Consider the following 16,396-nt stretch of genomic DNA (forward strand, 5'->3'; position numbering starts at 1 on the left):
TTTTATTAATGTGCTCTATCACGTTGATTGATCTGTGAATGTTGAACCACCCTTGCATCCCAGGAATAAAATGTACCTTCTCATGATGGATAATTCTTTTAATGTACTGTTGGATCCTATTGGCTATAATCTTCTTGAGTATTTGGGCATCCATGTTCATCAGGGATATTGACCTGTAATTCTCCTTTTTGATGGGGTCTTTGCCTGGTTTTGGGATCAGGGTAATGTTGGCCTCATAGAACAAGCTTTGAAGTGTTCCTTCTGTTTCTATATTTTGAAACAACTTCAGTAGAATAGGTATGATTTCTTCTTTAAATATTTGGTAGAATTCCCCTGGGAAGCTATCTGGCCCTGGACTCTTGTTTGTTAGGATGTTTTTGGATAACTGCTTCAATTTCCTTACAGGTTATTGGTCTGTTCAGATTCCCAATTTCTTCCTGTTTCTGTCTTGATAGTTTATAAGTTTCTAGGAAGGCATCCATTTCTTCCAGGTTCCTTAATTTGTTAGCATGTAGCTGCTGGTAATAATTTCTAATAATTCTTTCTACTTCCTAGGTGTTAATCATTATGTCTCCCCTTTCATTCATGATTGTATTAATTTGGGTCCTTTCTCTTTTCTTTTGGATAAGTCTACCAGAGGTTTATTGATCTTATTAATTCTTTTAAAGAACCATCTTCTAGTTTCATTGATCTGTTCTACTGTTTTTCTGGTTTCTATTTCATTGATCTTTGCTCTGATCTTTGTGATTTCTCTTCTCCTGCTTGGTTTAGGTTTTATTTGCTCTTCTCTCTCCAGGTCCTTCAGGTCTAAGGTTAGCTTGTGCATTTGGGGTTTTCTAATTTTCGGAAAAGGCTTGTATGGCTATGTATTTCCTCCTTAGTACTGCCTTTGCAGTATCCTGTAGGTTTTGGACCAACGTGTTTTCATTCTCATTGATTTCCATGAATTATTTAAGTTCTTCTTTAGTTTTCTGGTTGATTCATTCATTTCTTATCAGGATGCTCTTTAACTTCCACATGTTTGAATTCTTTCCAATTTTTTTCTTGTGATTGAGTTCTAGTTTCAAAACATTGTGGCCTGATAACATTCGAGGAATAATCTCAGTCTTTTGGTATCAATTGAGACCTGATTTGTGAACTGTTCTGTGGTCTATTCTGGGGGAAGTTCCTGTGCATTTGAGAGGAATGAGTATTCTGTTGCTTTAGGGTGGAATGTTCTATATTTATCTATGAAATCCATCTGGTCCAATGTGTCATTCAAAGCCTTGTTTCTTTGTTGATATTCTGTTGGATGATCTATCCATTGCTGAGAGTGGAGTGTTAAGTTCTCCTACTATTAATGTATTATTATCAATATGATTCTTTATTTTGGTTAACAGTTGGCTTATGTAGTTGGCTGCTCCCACGTTGGGGACATAGATATTTATGATTGTTAGATTTTCTTGTTGGGTAGACCCTTTAAATATGATATAGTGTCCCTCTACATCTCTTACCACAGTCTTTGGTTTAAAATCTAATTTGTCTGATATGAGAATTGCTACCTCAGCTTTCTTTTGAGGTCTCTTGGCATGATAAATCTTTCTCCATCCCCCCCACTTTCAATCTGGAGGTGCTTCAGTTTCAAAATGAGTCTTATAAACAGCATATGAATGCATCCTGTCTTTTTATCCAGTTTGTAACCCTGTGCCATTTCATGGGAGCATTTAGGCCATTCACATTGAGGGTAACTATTGAAAGATACTAACTTACTGCCATCATATTGTCTGTAAAGTCCCTGTTTCTATAGATTATCTCTGTAAATTTCTGGTCTATATTACTCTTGGGGTGTTTCTTTTATAGAACCCCACTCAAAATTTCTGGCAGGGCTTGGCTGGTAGTCACATATTCTTTCAGATTCTGCTGTTCCTAGGATCTCTTTGTCTCTCTGTACATTCTGAGTGACAGCCTTATGGAATAAAGTATTCTTGGCTATATGTTCTTCTCATTTAGTACCCTGAATATGTCTTTCCAGCCCTTTCTGGCTTGCCAGGTCTCTGTGGACAGTTCTGACATTATTCTGATATTCCTCCCTCTGTACCTAAGACATCTCTTTCCCCTAACTGCTCCCAGCATAGCTTCCTTGGCTCTAAGATTTGCAACTTTCACTATTATATGCCGGGGTGTTGGTCTATTTTTGTTGATCTTGGGAGGGGTCCTCTCTGCCTCTTGGACACAAATTCTTGTTTCGTTCCCCAGATTAGGGAAGTTCTCAGCTGTGATTTGCTCAAATATACCTTCTAGTCCTCTCTCTCCACCCCCTCAGGAATCCCAATAATTCTGACATTGGATCATTTCATGGCATCATTGATCTCTTTAAGTCTGATCTCATGGACTTCTGGCTGCTTATCCCTATTCTCCTTGGCTTCCTTCCTTCCTGTCAGCCAGACCTCTAGATAACTATTTTGTTCTTCTGCCTCATTTACCCTGCCTATTATAATATCCAGTTTAGAGTACGTCTCATTCATAGCATTTTTAAGTTTGGCCAGATTAGATCTCATATCTGCCCTTATAGATTTTATATTGTCACTAATGCTTTTTGCAAGCCTAGCTATTGACTTCATAATTGCTACCCTGAAGTCTATCTCTAACATTTTGCTTATGTCCATATCCATTATATCTGTGGCAGAGACCATTGTCTCTGGTTCTTTTCTTTGTTGGGAGTTTTTCCTCCTAGTCATTGTTTTGAGGGATGGTTGAAGGAATGTACAGAGCCCAAAATATCAACCGTGACCCAAGCTAAATGCACCCTAGGAAAATATGGAGTGTTCAGAAGCCACCACCAAAAAAAAAAAAAAAAACAACAAACAAACAAAAAAAAACAAAACAAAACAAAAAAGAATAATGTTTATAAAATTTTAAAAAATTAAAAAGGGGGTGAGAGGAAGGGGGCATATAATCTCTCAGTGTGGACAAATTTGGATGTTTCAGTTTTTCCTGAGTATATTTTGGTCTGTTTGTTAGGGAACATTACTTCCTAAAATTATAAGTAAAATATAAAGTGTGTGTGTGTATGGACACATATATATCTGTATATATGTATATATGTGTGTTTATATGTATTTACATACATATATGTGTGTATGTGTATATATACATATACACATACATATATACATATATATGTATACATATATATAAATACTGAGTAGGGGAATAAAGGACTATAATGAAACATATATCTATAAACATATAGGTGTAAAAAAGTACAAGTTAAAAAGCTACTATGAAATCTAAGTTGATATCTTAAATATTGATATCTTAAATATCTAGTTTAAATAAGAACAAGGTAAAAAGAAAACAAAAAACAGAAGCAGCATAAGGGAAATAATAAAAAGTAAAAGAGAGTTGTATCTGAAAAATAAACAAGCTGTGAGGAAATGCCTGGAGCTCCATATACTATTTTACCCTGGTGTTGGGATTTTACAGTCTTATGGGGAACACAAAGTTGTGGTCCTCTTGTTCTTCCAGCCTGTTTTCTTAGGGAGGGTCCTACCGCAATGTTTCTCAGACAACCCTGCTTGGGCAGATTTGCACTGCTCCCTTTGGGGAAATGCTGGTCTCAGTGGAAACCCATTTTTTTGAGCTTTTGTTCTCTGGCAGCTTTCTGCACCTCTTCCAAGGGTCAGAGCAAAAATGGCCACACCCAAACATCTGTCCTAGAGCAGAGAATTTGATGTCTGCTCTCTTCACTAAACCCTCCAGAACACGGTTTCCGTTTCTGCTGTCTCTGATGGTGTGTGCCCACAGTGACTCTCTCAGAGGTCATTCCAGGTGCCCCAGCATGTCCCTGCCTTTTGTGCTTCTAAAACTGGGAGCAGCCATGCACACCCCACAGCTCCTGGATCATGTCTGGGTGCCACTCTAAAGCCCTTTCCTGGCTGCTACTGTTCTGTGAATTTTTTCCGTCCCTGGCACAGGAGGCTTTTGCACTCTGGTAGTATATAAATTTCCAGGAACCAGCTTATGGAGGCTCCCTCCCCCTTCTGTTTATCTTCTGATATCTTCCCGCAGATTCACAACTCTGCCCTTTCTACCTGGTGACAGGCAGTGTTTTTCTGCTTGTAGAGACCCAGATATATATTCTTATAACTCAGGCTTATTTTGTAGGTGTTCAGAATGATTTGTTAGATATCTAGCTAAATACAGGAGACTGGTTGAAATGCAGTCCCCTATTCCTCTGCCATCTTGCCTCTCCTGAGATTAATATTTTTAATTATTATTTTTATGGCTGTCATATGCATTTACCATAATGTTTTATTTTTTAAATTTTTCTCTTTTAATGATAAAATGAATACATGGCCTTAATAACCATTTAAACACATACCAAAGTCTAATAAAGTTTAACATTATTTTCCCTTCTCTGTCACTCCTATGCTCTGTGAGATAATCGGTATAATTGTGATATGCCTATTTCCATACTTATGTTCATATAAGCATATATACAGATAAGGCTTTTTAAAAACTTTTTTACTTACAAAATTATACCAAACATATTACTCTGTAACTTGTTTTTTTTTAACTTAATTTATCACAAGTAACTCTCTAGATGAGGAATAGAGAATCTAACTATAATTCCTTCTATCAATCAGGGTTCAACCAGAGAAGCATAACTCATAGACAATGTATTATTAAGAGATTTATTCTAGGAATTGGCTGATGTGATTACAAAACCTGGCTAAGCAACTCCAATGTCTATGGAGCAGACAGTCAACTGCAAGATCAAGGGCAGGCTCAAACTCATGGGCATAGTCCAAAGCTGTCATCTATAGAGGATCATGAGAAGGTTGAGACTCTGCATACATGGGCTTAAGCTGAGAGAGAATTTCTTCTCCTTTGTGGGGAGACCTCTACCCTGTTTTCTTATGTGATAAAAACACTGTGAACTCTATACTTTTAACACATTTTTAAGTGCATAATATAGTAATATTAATCATAGGCTCAGTGTTATACAGCAGATCTACAGAACTTATTCATACGTTGTATAAATGGAACTAGAGAGTTTTGATAGGATTGCTTTGAATTTGTAGATGAACTTCACCAGAATGGATATTTTAACAATACTAAGTCTTCCAGTACAAAAACAAAGAAGCAAAACAAAACAAAACAAAACAAAAACAACAAAAAACTAAAGACCAGTATCACCAATGAACACACATGAAACTATCTTTGATAAGACAGCAACAGGGGCGCCTGGGTGGCTCAGCGGGTTAAGGCCTCTGCCTTTGGCTCAGGTCATGATCCCAGCATCCTGGGATCAAGCCCCACATCGGGCTCTCCACACAGCTGGGAGCCTGCTTCCCTTCCTCTCTCTCTGCCTTCCTCTCTGCCTACTTGTGATCTCTGTCAAATAAATAAATAAAATATTTAAAAAAAAACAGCAACAAACAGAATTCAGCAGCACCATGAAAGATCATACACCATGACCAAGTCATATTTGTCCCTGGGATGCAATGATGGCTTAACATGCAAATCTATTAATGTGATATAATTAAATGAAAGACAGAAATCACATCATCATATCTATAAATGCAGAAAAAAGGATTTGACACAATTTACCATTTTTTCCTGATAAAAACTCACATCAAACTCTGTATAGAAGGAATTTACCTGGACATAATAAAGGCTATCTATGAAAAGGCCTACAGCTAACATCATACTCATGGGGGAATAACTAAAAGCTTTTTCTCATAGATCAATGACAAGAAAAGGATGCCCATTTTCACCACTTCTATTCAACATAATAGTGGAAGTCCTAGCGAGAGAAAATTAGGCAAGAAAAAAAAAATAAAAGGCATCCAAATGGGAAAGGAAGAAGTAAAATTATTTCTGTTTGTAGATGCCATTATTTTATATATAGAAAATCTTAAAGACTCCACAGGAGAAAAAAAAAAAGCTTTTCTATCTAATAAATGAATTCAGTAGAGTTGAAGGGTACAAAATCAACATATAAAAATCAGTTGTGTTTCTATAAACTAACAATGAACTATCTGAAAAAGAAATGAAGCAAACAGTCCCAATTATAATCACATCAAAATGGATGTGATTATACTTAGGAATAAACCAAGGAGGTGAGAGACCATACACCAAAAACTATAAAATCTTGCTGAAAGAAATTAAAGAACACATAAATAAACAGACAATATTGTTAAGATGTCCATTTTACCCAATGTTAGCTATAGATTTAATGTGAACTTATCAAAATTCTAATGGTATTTTTTACCAAAATAGAATTAGCAATCCTAAAATTCATGTGGAACCACAAAAGACCCATCATAGCTAAAGATATTTGAGAGAGGAGAACAAAGCTGAAGGTATCATGTGAAAATATATTACAAATCTACATGAATTAAAACACTATGGTACTGGCAAAAATACAGGATATAGGCCAATGGAATAAGATAGAGAGCTTTGAAATAAACCCACACATATACAGTTAATGTATTTTTTGCAATAGTACCACGAATACACAATTGGGAAAGGAGTTTTCTTCAATAAATGGTGCTGGGAAAACTGGACATCCACATGCAAAAAAATGAAATTGAATTCCTACATTATATCATACATGAAAATTAACTCAAAATGTTTCAAAGACATGATTGTATGACCCAAAACTGTGAAACTCCTAGAAGAAAACATAGGGAAAGAGCTTCTTGGCATTGATCTTGGAAATGATTTTTTTGGATATGATACCAGAAGCACAGTCAACAAAACAAAACTACAGAAAAATAAAATGCTTTTGCACAGCAAAGGAACAGAATGAAAAGGCAACCTATGGCATACGAAATATTTGCAAATTATATATTTGATAGAAGGTTAATTTCCAAAATATATAAGGAACTCTTACAACTCAATAGCAGAATATCAAATAACTTAATTTTAAAAATGGACAAAGGACTTAAATAGACATTTCTGTTCCTTCATTACTTTTTGCTATTGATTTTTTCTTCCTTTTGAGACTTAAAAAAATCTCTTATTGTAATCTCTTACCTTTTGACTCATTATTTCCTTGTCTGTGTTTTTGCTTGTGGTTGAGAAATAGTTTTCCACTTCACACCACACTTTATTCATCCATTCTTCATTTAGCAACTTCTTAACTCATGTTCTCATTTTTTTTGCCTTTGTTTACTATGAAATGCATTGCTATAGCTAAATATTTGTTCAAGTGCTCACCATTTATTTATTTATTTGCTTTTCAAGACTTTTGCTATATCCTGCCAAAATTACTCTTTCAGAAAAGTTGTACTAATTTTACATTTAAGAAAGGTCTATGTTTTTATAACAGAATCATGTATTTTTATGTTATAGGCTTTGAAATTTCTGAAAACCAGAAGAGGCAGGCTGCAATGACTGTGAGAAAAGTCCCTAAACAAAAAGGTAAAGCTGCCTATAACCACCACCACCCCAGCAGCCCCACTTACTCTCTTGGTGAGACTGGGAAGCCATAAACTATGTGATTTGCATATCTGTAGGTTTGTTTCCAGGCAGACGTTCACTTAGTGTGTTGGTGAGTGTTTGGGTTTCCAGGTGTCCCTGATGAGAGGTGGCAAATGGTCTTAAAGACATAAGGCTTAGAAGTAAATACTGTAAGGTAGTTAGGTCCAAAGATAGTTCTTTGGGTACAGGAAAAAATAGAATTTCTATTTCTTTTCCTTTTTACATAAGTAAAAGAGAGAGAAAAACTAAACTTTATTCACAATTTAGAGACAGACCATAATTGTAAATTTTATTAATAAGTATATTTGGAATATGTATATGATTTTCTTTCATTTTCTTGTGGGCATTTTCAAGATTAGGAGTCTCAAATCAGAATGGAGAACTTCATACTGAACCAAGACAGAAGATTCAGATATTCATTTTCTTTCTCTGAACCATAAACTAAAGTACTTTAAAAAGGAAGTACTCCACCTGGGAGGCTCAGTCTGTTGATTGTCTTACTCTTGATTTTGGCTCAGGTCATGATTCTCAGGTCTTAAGATCGAGACCCACATTGGGCTCCATACTGGGTTTGGAGCCTGCTTGAAATACTCTGTCCCTCTCTCTCTGACCCTCCCTTCCCACCCTACCCCCATGTGCCCCCACACTAGCGCTCTCTCTCTCTAAAAAAAAAAAAAAAAGGAAAATACCTTAATACCTTAAGAATCAATTTTATTATCAAATGAAGCTTTATTTTCTCATTTTTATGAACTAGACATAATTAAAATGCTTAGTTGAACAAAAGAAAGTAATTCATGAAGCCTCTTCAGTACCAGTCATTTTATTTTATGTAAGTTCTTTAATTTTATCTTTATGCTACTTCTGAAAAGGAAGACATTATTAGCCTCATTTTCAGATGACAAAACAAGATCTTTGGGGTGAAGTGATTGTGAACTTAACTCATCTTGATTTTAAGTCCACTGTTCTTACCTCACTATCTCAGGGTTCTGCAGGCTCTCTGTGCTGGGAAAGAACAGCTCACTTTTTTGTCTCACCTCAATTACTGACAGTTGCTTCTGTTACTGACCATCACTGTCATTTTCCCCATGTGTAGGTGATCTTAATGAGACCTCACTTTCCCCAGGCCCTTCCTCTGCTTTCTCAGTAGTCTCTTTAGTTCAGAATGAGTCACCATACAAAATGATTAGATTCAAGTTGCCTGAAATTCCAGTGACCACATAAAGCACCCTTAATTATTCCCAAATGAAGCTCCTTTCCACCAAGGAAGCTGTGTGCCTGTGAATATCTGATCTCCAATTAAACAGTGCACCTAGCTGGGGCCCCTCTGGCTAGACATGTCTTCATTTTAACTGTTTATTGTTTCTTGCCCTTGGGAGGCACTCACCAGCTCTTTCTCTCATTATGGAAATGTGATTATCTTTAGACAGGGAATTAAAGGCAATCACTCCTAACCTCCTGGGAATTAAAACATGAGAAATAGTGTTGGAAAGCTATCTGGAGTTAATGTCAGTGGAGATATGATCTGGATGACTAGGGCAGCCCTATGAGAGACTGTGCTCCTTCCTTAGACATAGATATAAGCAGAACAGAATCCCAGCCAGTTGGGGAATCCTCAAGCTATAAAGAGGCTACTGTCCTAATGGCTTCCTGTTTCCTGGAGGCTCTTAAACCTTGAGCTTCTCTTACTCTGATCCCCTCCACCGTCCTCACCACACTGACATTCATGATGTGATGGGACCCATTTACCTCAATTCAGATTCCCTCAAGCCTATCTGAGGCTGGCTGTTTGTGTGTGTGTGTGTGTGTGTGTGTGTGTTGTGTTTTTTGTTGTTTATTTTTTTGTTTGTTTGCTTTCACTATGAACTCTTAAAGCACAAGAACAACCATAAAACAACAAATCAGAAAATAATCTAGCTCACTCATACCAAGCTTTTGTGTCAGGTTCCTTTTCCACCTGTCTAGTCACAAGGCTATTCCTTTCAGGTCCTCTCTTACTCCCCAGTATCTAAACATTGGTTCACATGGGCAACTTTCCATCTTAAACGATTCTAAAGTTTTCAAACTCATTTATTTTCAAACCTTGCAAAATTCCTACAAATCTCCTTCTTTATTTCTATTTCTAGTTTTCAAGACTCTCCTAGTCCAGGACTATAATGACTGATATATTTTGAGACTCAAGGAATTCATGTGGAAACAATTGTCAAACCTAGGAATTCAATAGTTTTGTAGTGTTCTCTTCTGACCTCATCTATAATGCCATGGGTCCTTATCAACTCCTCTGGAGGAGGGGAAGTCTATCTGTAAGATAAGCAAAGAGGACAAAGCCTAGCTCCAAGAAAGGCATTTTTACTTTATGTTTACCTTTTATACTGTCTTAGTTTTAAGAACTGATGTATAACATATTGGAATTTTAATACTAATTCCTAGTCTATCAACCCATTTCAGTCTGTCATCATGAAACTACATAGGGCCATGAGCAAAGATCCCACCTCCAGAGGCTATAGGACCATCTCAAAAATCAAATGAACATTCTAAAGTAACTAAAATAATCTTGAAAAAGAAGAGTAAAGTTGGGGTGCTCAGTCTATACTGATTTTGACACAAATTATATGGGTACAATAACCAAGACAGTGTGGTATTGGGAGAAGGATAGACATATTGTATTAGTGGAAGAGAACAGAGAAACCAGAAATATACCTATACAAATATACCCAAGTAATTTTTGATAAAGATGCAGAAGAAATTTAGTGGAGGAAGGGTAGTCTTTTTAACAGATGCTGCCTCAGCCATAGATCAAAAATAAACTTCAACCTAACCTCATACCTTACAAAAATGAACTCAAAATACATAATGGGTTTAAATTTAAAGCTACAAAACTTTTTTTTAAGGAGAAAATCTTCATCTAGGGCTAGACAAAGAAGTTCTTAGACTTCATAACAAAAGCTTGAACCATGAAATGAAAAATTGATAAAATGGACCTCATCAAAATAGACATTTTTCCTCTATGAAAGATCACATGAAGAGGAGGAAAAGACAAGTTATAGGCTAGGAAAAATATTTGCAAACCATGTATCTGAGAAAAACACTATTATCTAGAATATATAAAAAACTATCAAAACTCAGCAGTAAAAAAAAAAAATACACACTCCAATTAGAAAATGGGCAAAAGATGGATATTTTACTGTAGAGGATTATATGGATGACAGTTAAGCACATGAAAAGGTGTTCAACACTATTATTCATTGGAGAAATGCAAATGAAAACCACAATGAGATGCCACTATATACCTCTTAAAAGGGCTAAAATAAAAAATAGTGACAACACGAGAAGTTTTAGAGAAGTTTTAGAGTTTAGCAAAGTTTTAGAGAAGCTCAATCATTTATACCCTGCTGGTGAGAATCCTAAATGGTACAGCCACTCTGGAAAATAGTAAGATGGTTTCTTAAGACACAAAACATACCACTACCATATAACCCAGAAAGTATACCTGGGTAGTTGTCCCAGAGAAATGAAAAATTACTTTTACAAAAAAATAAAAAACAAAAAACCCTAAAATGTTAAATAATTTGAATTTAAATAAAATCTTGGAGGAAAAAAAAAACTCTAAACAAATGTTTATAGCAGCTTTTTTCATGATAGCCCAATGTGGAAAGATCCCAGATGTCTTTCAGTGCGTGAGTAATTATGGAATATCCATACCATGGAGTATTACTCATGAATAAAAATGAGCCAGCTATTGGTACATGCAACGACTTGGGTGAATATCCAAAGAATTATGCTGAGTGAGAAAAGCCAATCCCCAAAAGTCTCATATGGTATGACTCCATTTATATAACATTCTTGAAACATTGTCATTTACTAATGGGGAACAGATTAGTGATTGCCAATGGTTAAGGGGGAGTGGAGAGGTCAGGAGAGAAGTAAGTGTGGTTATGGAAGAGTAACTAGTGATTTCCTGATACAGAAATGTCCTATCTCTTTTCTGTGTCCTGTAACAATGTTAATATCCTAGTTGTAATATTGTACTACAGTTTTGCAAAATGTTATCATGGAAGAAATTGAGCAAAGGCTACAAAGCATATCTCTGTATTGTTTCTTACAACTGCATGTAAACCTGCAATACTTTCAAAATAAAAAGCTTAATTGAGAAATTAAAATGTACACTTCCCAGACTTTCTCCCTAGTATTCTCATATCATTTGTTGGCACCCAGTACACTCATATTTCTGACACTCACCACCTTTGAAAATTGCCTGTTAGAGGACATTATCAAAATGGCAGAATAATTTTCTTCTGTCTTCCCCCTAAAAAAAAATTATTTTGACAGTCACCCACAGATGAGTGTGCTTTTGTGAAAGTTCAGAAGTCCAGCAGAAAAGTTCCAGACTACCCGTGGAGGAAAAAAAAAAAAAAAACAACACGCAAACAACCTTGATTAGATGCATAGAAAAAGAGGTCAGTCAATAAAGACTAGAGGAAGTGAATGCTTTTTCAAATGCAAAGACAGCAACCCAAGACTACAAGGAACATGAAAAATTAAGGAAACTTGATATTACCAAAGGAACGCATTTTTTTATAAACGAACCCCCCAAAGATATGGAGATATGCAATTTTTTCCAGTAAACATTTCAAAATAGTTTTTTAAAGGAAGTTCAGTGTGCTACAAGAAAGCATAGAGAGACAATTCAACAAATTCAGGAAAACAGTACACAAAACAAGAAATTTAACAGAGACTAAAAATCACAAGAACCAAACAGAAATTATAGAGCTGAAGAATACAATGAATGAAATGGGGGGCGGGAATGTAATAGAGAACATCAACGACAGACTCAAACAAGCAGAAGAAAGAATTTCTGGAGTCAAAGATAGGTCATTTGAAATTGTCCAGAGTAGAACAAAGAAAAAAGAATTTTAAAAAGTGAAAAAAGCTGATGTGAGTTATGGGATAAAAGTAAGAGAAGCATTCCATAAAATATTGGACTCCCAGGAGAAGAAAAGAGGGAGAAAGCTTGTTTAAAGAAGTAACAGCTGAGGAATTTCCAATTCTGGATGGGTATTTGAATATTCAGCTTTACGAAGTTCACTGGTTTCCAAACAATTTCAACCCATATGTTCTTCAAGATACACTATAAAACTGTCCAAAATCAAAGACAAAGAGGAAAGATTAAAAGCAGCAAGAGAAAAAAATCCTCATATACAAAGGAACCCACATAAGACTATTCAAAGATTTCTCAGCAGGAACTTAGCAGACTAGGAGAGAGTGGGATGTTCTTTCAAAGTTCTAAAAAAAGAAAACTGTCAACCAAGAATACTATACCCAGGGAAGTTTAAAAATGAAGAGAGAGAAAGACTTTCCCAGAGAGAAGGAGAGATTGAGAGAGAGCGAGAGCTAGATATTGAGAGAGAGAGAGAGAGAGAGTTCATTACCACTAGACTTATCTTACAAGAAATGCTGAAAAGAATTTTTCAAGTGAAATGAAAGGGTGCCAGTAGTAACATGAAAATATAAACACACAGGTAAAGAAAGTATTTTATTCAGAATACTCTAATTAATATAATCTAATATTGAGGTGTGTTAATTACTTATATTTATATTTATAAGGATAAAGTATGAAATGATTAAAATGATTAAAAATAACTGTAACTACAATAATTTATTAATGAATAACAATAAAAAGATGTAAATTGTGGCATCAAAAATGTAGTATGTGGGGTTGGGGAGTAAAATGGTAGTTTTATTATGTATCCAAAGTTAGTTTGTTATCAGCATAAAATGGACTATTATAACTCTAAGGTGTTTTATGTAAGCCTCATTGTAACAACAAAGCAAGCACTTAACAGTAGATACACACACACAAAAGAGGTTAATCGAATCATACCAGTTAGGAAAACCACTGACTCATAAAGGAAGATAGGAAGAGAGGAAGAAAAGAATAAAAAAAAATTGCAAAACAGAAAGTAATTAATAAGATGACAATAGTAAGTCCTTACCTATCAATAATTACTTTATTATTTTTCTAGTTTTTTTAAAGATTTTATTTATTTATTTGACAGAGATCACAAGTAGGCAGAGAGGCAGGCAGAGAGAGAGGAAGGGAAGCAGACTCCCTGCTGAGCAGAGAGCCCGATGTGAGGCTTAATCCCAGGATCCTGGGATCATGACCTGAGAGAAAGGCAGAGGCTTTAACCCACTGAGCCACCCAGGTGCCCCTCTATTTTATTTTTTATTTAAATTCAAGTTAGTTAGCATGTAGTGTAGTACTGGTTTCAAGAGTAAAATTTAGGGTTGTTGGTTTATGGACATTGGGGAGGGTATGTGCTATGGTGAGTGCTGTGAAATGTGTAAGCCTGGTGATTCACAGACCTATAACCCTGGGGCAAAGAATACATTATATTAATAAAAATAATTTAGAAAAGAGTAAAATTTAGTGATTTATCACTTACATATAACACCCAGTGCTCATTCCAATAAGTGCCTTCTTTAATGTCCATCACCCATTTAGCCCATTTGCCCACCCCCCCAAGCATGTAAATGAATTCAGTTGTCTTATCAATGTGCATAGAATGGCTGAATAGATAAAAATACCAGACACAACTATACACTGTCTACAAAGGACTAAGTTCATCTTTAAGGATACACATAGCCTCAAAGTTAAGGGATGGAGAAAGATATTCCACACAAGTGGAAACCAAAAATAGAGCAAGGGTATTTATCTGATACTTATAACATATAAATCGACAATAAGTAAAAAACATCACAAGAGACAAAGAAGGTCATTATACAATGATAAAGGGTTGATTCATCAAGATATAATATGTATGTACCCAGAACATGAATATATGTTATAACTATATATGCACCCAATATGGAGTACCTAAATATATTAAGCAAATACTAACATATCTGAAGGAAGAAATAAAAATATAATAATAGCAACAGTTGATAGATCGCCTAGACAAAAAATGATTAAGAAAACATTGAATTGGAAATATATTTAGACCAAATGGACCTAAGAGACATATAAGGAACGTGCCATCCAATAGCAGCAGCTATTTTCTCAATACAAGTGGAACATGCTCTACAATAGTATGTGTTAGGTCACAAAACAAGTCTTACAAATTTAAGAAGACTGAAATTAGATCAAGTATCACTCAACCACAATGGTGTGAAACTAGAAATCAACAGGAGGAAAACTGGAAAGTTCACAAATATGTGGAAATTAAACAACACACTCCTGAACAACCAGTGAGTTAAAGAAGAAATCAAAAGGGGAATTAGGGACGCCTGGGTGGCTCAGTTGGTTGGGCAGCTGCCTTCGGCTCAGGTCATGATCCCAGCGTCCTGGGATCAAGTCCCACATCGGGCTCCTGGCTCATCAGGGAGCCTGCTTCTCCCTCTGCCTGCCATTCTGTCTGACTGTGCTTGCTCTCTCTCCCTCTCTCTCTCTGACAAATAAATAAAATCTTAAAAAAAAGGGGAATTAAAAAAAATAGTCTTGAGATAAATGTAAATGAGAACACAACAAACCAAGTTATTGGATGTAGCAAAATCAGTTCTAGGAGGGAAGTTAATGTCCATAATGCTTGCACAAAGAAAAAAATCAAATAACGTAAATTTACACTTCAAGGAACAAGCAAAACAAGAAAGTTTAAGTCTAATGTTGGCAGGAAAAAGGAAATAACAAAGATCAGAGGAGAAGTAGAGACCAGAAAAACAATAGAAAAGATCAATTAAATCAAGAGTTTGTTTTCAAAAAGATAAGCAAAATTGATAAAACTTTAGCTAGACTAAGAAAGAGGGAGAGAAATAAAATCAGAAATTAAACAGATGTTACATATGATACCACAGAAATGGAATCATGAGAGTGGTTCTGTGAACAAGTACATACTAACAAATTGGATGACCTAGAAGAAATGAATAATTAAAAAAAAACATACAATGTATCAAGATTGAATTACAAAGAAAGAACATATTAAAAATGAGCAAAAAGATTGAATTAGTAAGCAACAAAGAAAAGCCCAAGAATAGATAGTTTCTCTGGTGGATTGTACAAAGAATTTAAAGAATGTTGATCCTTCTCAAACTCTTCAAAAAAAAATTGAAAAGAAGGGAGTACCCCCAAATTCATTTTATGAGACCAGCATTACACTGATACCAAATCCGAATAAGGACTGTATAGGAAAAGAAACCCAAAGGATAATATTCCTAATGCAAAATTTCTTAGCAAAATACTAGCTAACCAAATACAATAGCACATTAAAAGGATCATACAGCATCATCAAGTGGGATTCATTATTGAGGTGCAAGATGTTAATACACCACATTAATAGGAAGATAAAAATCATTTAATCATCTCAATAGATTCTGAAAAAGCATATACTTTCATGATAAAAACTCTCATCAAATTAGGTATAGAAGGATCTATGTCAACATAATACAGACAATACATGGCAAATCCACAGCCAACGTCATATTTAATGGTGAAAGTTTGAAAACTGGTTTTCTAATATAAGAACATAGTTGTGCCCTATCTCACTAGTCCTATGCAACATAATACTAGAAGTCTTAAGCAGAGAGCAATCATGCAAGTGAAAGAAGGAAACTGTATCCAAATCAGAAAGGAGGAAGTAAAATTGATTCTGTTTGATGATGACAAGATTTTATGTATTTAAGAGCATCTATAAAACACCCACAGCTAACACCATGCTTAGTGATGAGAAACTGATGTTTTTCCGCTAAGATCGGGAACAAAGCAATGATGCCCAGTCTCGTCACCTCTATTCGCTATTGTTCTGGGGGTTCTGGCCAAGGCAATTAGGCAAGAAGCAGAAACAAAAGGTATTCAGTTTGGAAAGGAAGAGGTAAAATGTACCTCTATTTGCGAATAACACAATCTTACATGTAGAAAACCCTACAGAACACA

The 16,396-nt window shown here is 35.4% G+C and overlaps 1 protein-coding gene across 1 annotated transcript in view; it reads left to right on the forward strand.

The window, feature by feature from the left end:
* The window catches only part of LOC111139391 (Cdc42 guanine nucleotide exchange factor 9), a 157,964-nt gene that overhangs the window by 132,177 nt on the left and 9,391 nt on the right, over positions 1–16,396 (forward strand). Inside the window, exon 9 of the mRNA XM_022491637.1 lies at positions 7,345–7,413. Coding sequence (XP_022347345.1) covers positions 7,345–7,413 — 69 coding nt within the window. The remainder of the gene's footprint in view (positions 1–7,344; positions 7,414–16,396) is intronic.

The sequence above is a fragment of the Enhydra lutris genome, unplaced genomic scaffold, assembly GCF_002288905.1.
Source record: "Enhydra lutris kenyoni isolate GAN:26980312 unplaced genomic scaffold, ASM228890v2 scaffoldscaffold105, whole genome shotgun sequence".
NCBI classification, from domain to species: Eukaryota; Metazoa; Chordata; class Mammalia; order Carnivora; family Mustelidae; genus Enhydra; species Enhydra lutris.